A 6,000-nucleotide genomic window follows, 5' to 3' on the forward strand; every position below is an offset into this window, starting at 1 on the left:
CCCTTGATCATCAACCACCTTATGAACTGTAGGACCAATGTGGAGCGACTCCTTGCACATGTAGGGTTGGGGTCAGCTGGATGAAGGAAAGTTCATAACTAGGTGCTTAGAATGCTCACTAGTGTGAGTCAAGGCAAGGCTATCTGAGCAATATCTTTGTGAATATAGTGAAGAGCTGGTGTGTTCTCATTGCTACTGAGCAATTTCCCCTGCCAGTGAGAGAGACAGCTGGCTAAGAATGGGAAATTGTTACGTTGGCAACAAATGCTTGCAGCTTGAGTTTCTTTGCTATATACCAGGAAATGTGTTTCTAATTACCCAGGAATATCTGTATTTGGAATATGAACTTCCTGACACATCTTTCTGTACCTGTAACAGATTACATTCGCACCTTTACCTGGGACAAAAAGCTTGAAATGGTGGTGAAGTCAACGGGCATCCTGGGAGGACAAGGTGAGTCCAAGACGCACCCAGTATTAATTCTGATAACCCACTCTATCAGCACTGCTATTGACAGACTTCAGGCAGTGCTGTTTTCTCCCCCCTGCACCCCCACCACACTTTCTCTCGTACAAATTTATTGTTTCAACTCTTCTCCCTTATTCCCAAGGCTGTGCACAATGTAAGAGTCTTGTGTTCTCATAATGCAGCTGCATGGGTGGTACTGTTAATTGGCATATTACTTTTTGTAGGGCAGGGTCACCTACGTATCTTGCTGCTCTACTGTCTTAGAGTAACGGTATCTCTGTATTGTTGGTTTATTTGCAGGGGTAACTAATCTTTTAAAAGCAGATTCAGAAATGCCTGATTTCTTGGTTTTGGGGAATGAAATCTCTTCTGTGAAAACTCCCCGCACCTTGTGTGCTCAGAAGATCTGATTCCTCTCCTTTGCCTGTGTCCCTTCCTCTGGGATATCACAGTATCTTTATAACCACTGCCTTCCCAAACCATGCTGAAGTAGCTCAAGCTACTCACTGTGATGTCAAAGTTCCCCACAGAACAAGTGCTTGACCATATGACTTTCTAGTATCATTTGCAGTGTGCCAGTTGTGGGGAGCTCAAAAGGGAAATGCTTACAAATGAGCTGTCAGCAGCTCAAGAGGAAGAATTGTCTTGTGGCTGAGGCACTTGACTGGGACGCTGGAGTCTGTGTTCAGTTCTCAGCTCTGCCCTGCCTGTGTTGGACAAGTCACTTCACTTCTGCCTCAGAGCCCATCTGTAAAATGGGTCTACTGCTTCCTTTGTCTTGTTTTCTGAGAGACTCTTGCGCTATGTGTGTGCAGCATTCCGTGCTATGGAGCCCCAATCTCAGTTACAGGCTATAGGCACTACAGTAATACAAACCTGATTTTTCCTGTATAATCTCTGGTCCATCTCAAACTGTGGCATTATTGTCTTTTAAACACTAGGTAAAATGCCAACTGTGGTCTCTCCAGAACTGTACCGGAGCAGATTTTGTGAAGCAATGGACAAGTATTTCTTGATGGTGCCGGATCATTGGACAGGGCTGGGTCTGAACTGCTGAGCTAAAGCACATGTTGTGATGGGCGGGGAAGCACAGTGAATGAAAAAATTCCCTGATAGAAGAGGACACACACACCCTGGACTTTATCTTGCCATTCCAGCTCCTCAGCAGCAGGCAAAAGGATTGCAAACCTGCGTCTGTCTGCACAGGCCACATGCATCTGAAGTGTAAAATCTGCATCTTACCTGCACCTCAGTTTCTGACATGAGGATTACAGATAAGGCTGGCAGATACAAGCTGTTGTAGGGATCAGAGTTGGAACCTATTACTCAAGAAGATTGAGAATGGGGTGATTTATTAGCTCAGCCACAAGAAAGAGGACCGTATCCAATACAGATTTTTGTACGCTGTCCCACATATCAGAGCACTGAAACCAGGTGCTGGCCGGTTTATGATGGATCACTTTGTGGAGAAGTAGGTGAGCTCTGCAAGTATTACACAACTTGTATGGTGGCTAATGTGAGTTTGAATTTATAGAGTTGATGAGTGTGATTTGCATCAGTGTCTAGTGTGATCGTGCAAGGGACATAGAAAGCTTTGAAATAAGCACCCTGTTCATGGAAAATCTAAGTCAATCCATATCCACAACATTCATTATTGCTGCAGTGGTCTGAAGCAGACCTTGTAAGAATCAGAGTGAATAACTTGTCCTGTTATGCACTTTACAAGTTCTGTTCTTACAGGCTTCTGTAAACAATATTTGTGTGTGTTTTAGCCAGCTATGACGATTACATTGTCCTTTTATTTGTACTGATCTTTTATGCAGCTAAGTTCATTGCAGTAAAGTGCAATTTGCCCTGCATGTCATAATTTAGTTTTCAGCAGCCTCACACAGAAATGGAGCAGTCGAACACTGCAAAAACTGAAAACAATAGGAACATAAACCAGACATTCCCAAAGCCCCAGAAGCAAACTTATTAAACTACAGATCTCTCTTATCCATTTCAAGAGGGACTTCTGTGCAACACTGCCTTGTCTTGCATTATGAATCATGCTGCCTTAGTGGTAGCTTCCTTTTTAATGATACTAATGTCCTTTGAAGATAAATTCCAATCATTTCATTTTGTTCCCATACAACTTTGACTATCACATTCCTTCAGAGTAAAAAGTCTTGCCAGCACAATATTTTTCTTACATTCTTAATACAAGATTCCACATCCAGACCTCAGTGACATTTAATACATATAAACCAGATTGAAAACCCTTCTAAACAATATTTGCTTCTGCAGCATTGAAATGAATGTTCAGTTTTTTTGGTGCTCTGTGGAAACTGAATTAGTGGGTGTGTTTAGTATGATGTGCGGGGGTCTGTGGATTGCCACAACTTGAAAATAAGCACTTTTCATTTTTATTCATTTTACTTGTTTTTTTTGTAGATGTGACAAGAGTTTACTTATTTTAGCTTCAATACAATAAAGGCCAGTAAAAATGAGGGTATTGTATGTATGTTAGAGGCAGGTTCCATTATCCTTGGAACTTACTTTGTAGGACATAGGCAACAGCTAAAATTAAACGTGGCATTGGAGACGGCACACGTATTCAGGACCATCATCTGCTGTCACTGATACTAGGTTCACTGCAGTAACTGAGTCTCAGCTGTGCATTTCCCTCCACCCAACATTTCTCTTTCTAGGGTAATGGTAATTCATCTGCCCAAGCAGAGGGGTTAGAGAGGGTGGATAAAGCAATTTCAGCAGTGGTCACCTGATCCAGGTTGTTCCTATAAAAATGCAGCTTGGTGCTAAGCTACTGTGAAGTGACGCTGCTGTAGCGTTCTTGTCCTGTCAAGCAAAAAACTCCGTTAGATTCTTATATTTGGTTGACCCTACTGTAGAAAGAGGAAGGAGAGGAGTCTAACTTGGGTTTAAGCTGGAGAAGTCCCATTCCCTTTGTACAGCATGGTTGTTCATGTTTCTGGATCCGCTAGTCATCTGAACTAGTTTGCAGTTACAGTGCACTCCAAGGATGGCTGAAAGCAACAATACTGCATGTCTCCCTACATCAGAATCCCATAAATCCAGTGAGTCAAACACTGATGTCTGAGGTGCAGCTGTTGCATGTTCATGCAATTTCTTACCTCTAGTGTTCTAACTTACATCATGCTTACCTGGATATAGCTGGCTTTCAGTGGGGTTGTGCTTTTTGCCCAGTTTGACAATTAAGTTAGCTTTATACAAGGTCAAGTGACTTACCAAGTATCATGGAATTACTGCTTTTAACTAAGAATGCAACTCAGCCATGTTTTCATTCCTATTGTATGTAGGTTTTTCTAGCTCTAGGAGGAAGCATTATTACACATCTTCCCCAAAATAAAGAGCCCATGACACTGACTTGTATGGCTGCCCCAAGTCTATATTACAAGTTTGCACAAGTTTCACCTTTTATTTCGCTCTTCTCCAACTTACCCAGTAAAGCTAATTTATACACTCTCTTCTCTTACCCACGGTGAGCGCCCAATTGACACTATTAAGTGGGTTTTCTCACTTTTGTTAACAGAGTAACAGACCAAATCTGAACATGGGTAACATTCAGGTTTCTGCTCTCTGCTATAGTCCTTACACTCCCCAGCATCCTCATTCTGATACAAAGAATAGTTACTCTGTAGAGTGATGTATGGTTTTTGCCTATGCCTCTACTTAAGCTGCTGATTATTAGTATCTCTGCTAACTATGGTTCTGATATAACATAGGGTCAGTACTCTGCAGTATTGGGATCCACAGACTGAGACCTTCAGCACTGCACAAAAAGAGACCGATGTAGAACTGACTTTTTTTAAAAGTGTGTACTTTGGGCAGCTGATTTGCAGTAGTACTATTTGAAACCTGAAAATGTCCCTTGAATTCCGGGCCAGATCCTCCGCAGGTACAAACTGGCATAGTTTTTTCTGAAGTCAGTGGAGTTATGCCAATTGACGTCGGCTCAGGATCTCTCCCGTGACATTAGTGGTAGCACTCAGCCAGTAAATTACTTGTCCTGGTCTGACCGAGGCTGATAACATATAGTGCTGGCCTTGGAAAATAAAGGGGCACCGATATGAACTATGATCTTGAAGGTTTTGCAGATTTGAAGTACTTGATGATCTTATTCAAATGGGGCAAAGTTCAAGTTATATACACCTAGCTATATAGTGTGCAGCAGGAAGGAAGTGTCAGCGACAGGAATGGAATTGGCAGCTCCTTACAGGTGATCTCTATTAGGACAAGAACGATCCTAGCATTTCACCTGCTACAAAACTGAGTTCCTCTAAAGGAAAGCAACAAGCAGTATTTGTGTGCACAAAAGACAGCATTTCACATCTGAAAACTCCTCCTGTCAGGGCTAAAACTGGGCTGGTGAGATGCTGGTGTCTGACTGTAGCTGAGCCCCATCAGGGTCCCTGAAGTATCAGTGCAGGGGAATGTAACTCTCGCAGTATTATGGCTCTGTTTAGTGCAATGGTTTCTCTTAGTTCTGTAACACGGGTGTATGTACATAGAGTAAATCATCAACTACAATTGTAATCATGAAGCAGTACTTTCTCAGAGGCTGCATTAGCTGTTGTATAAATCTAGGCGTTCAGGCAAATGTGTTAATCTTGTCTAATTCAAGAAGTGACCACTCATTTTTGTGTTACAGTATCTGTATAGCACAACTTCTTTTAATTGCCTGGGGCTGGATTCTGCCACCCTTATTCACAAGGAGTATTACCTTGCTATATAAGTAGCCCCATATGAGACCAATGGTGCTACGTGCATAGTAAGATGCTTCTCAATGTGTCTAAAAGCATAGCAGAATGAGACCCTTAATTACCAGAGATGAGACTAACCACATTCAGAAGCACTCAATGTACCATAATATGTATATATTTCTATTGTACCTTGGTTCCAGCTGTGTTTTATATGATTGACATGTTAAGCTATTTAAAAGTAACTGCCTTGACTACTTGGAAAACTGAACTGTATGTAGATAGCAGTCCCAATAAAGTAATTGAAATATACTTACTACTCTTTACATTCTTTATATGCATTTGACAAGAATCTCATCAAATTATAGCCAGTAAACGTTATGTGTGTACAGAGGCATTGGCATAATTTAGGCAAGATTGAAAAACTCCCCCCCTCCCCACGCCCCCGCCAATAATTGGGTTAATCCCTAATCTCGGGGTATGTCTGCCCTGCAGTTTGGAGATGTAAATGCAACATGGGGGCCCACCAAGGACCCCGAGTACCTACTTGAGCGGCTGCCATATGTACTATCCAGGCTTCACTGCTCTTGAACTAGATTTGATCCAGTCAAAACTAGCTGGGGTCTGTCTACATGTGCTGTAATCACACCTCCCAGCTGCAGTGTTGACATACCTTAAGAGGTAAAAAGTTTTCATGTTCCCTCTTGGTGAAAGGGGAGGAAAATAATGACAGCAGGCTGCTTGCTCAATGAGTTTAATTTTGAGTGAGCACAGTAGTTTTAACATCTAAATTAGAGCAAGGTTGTGTGTG

The 6,000-nt window shown here is 42.0% G+C and overlaps 1 protein-coding gene across 6 annotated transcripts in view; it reads left to right on the plus strand.

The window, feature by feature from the left end:
• Positions 1–5,501, plus strand: part of PIKFYVE (phosphoinositide kinase, FYVE-type zinc finger containing) — a 103,021-nt gene extending 97,520 nt beyond the window's left edge. For all 6 annotated transcript variants that reach the window (XM_073306653.1, XM_073306652.1, XM_073306655.1 and 3 more), the window contains 2 exons: positions 379–453; positions 1,410–5,501. In XM_073306653.1, coding sequence (XP_073162754.1) covers positions 379–453; positions 1,410–1,525 — 191 coding nt within the window. In that variant the 3' untranslated portion in view covers positions 1,526–5,501. The remainder of the gene's footprint in view (positions 1–378; positions 454–1,409) is intronic.
• Positions 5,502–6,000: the final 499 nt, after the last annotated feature.

Source organism: Lepidochelys kempii, chromosome 11, assembly GCF_965140265.1.
Source record: "Lepidochelys kempii isolate rLepKem1 chromosome 11, rLepKem1.hap2, whole genome shotgun sequence".
Lineage (NCBI taxonomy): Eukaryota > Metazoa > Chordata > Testudines > Cheloniidae > Lepidochelys > Lepidochelys kempii.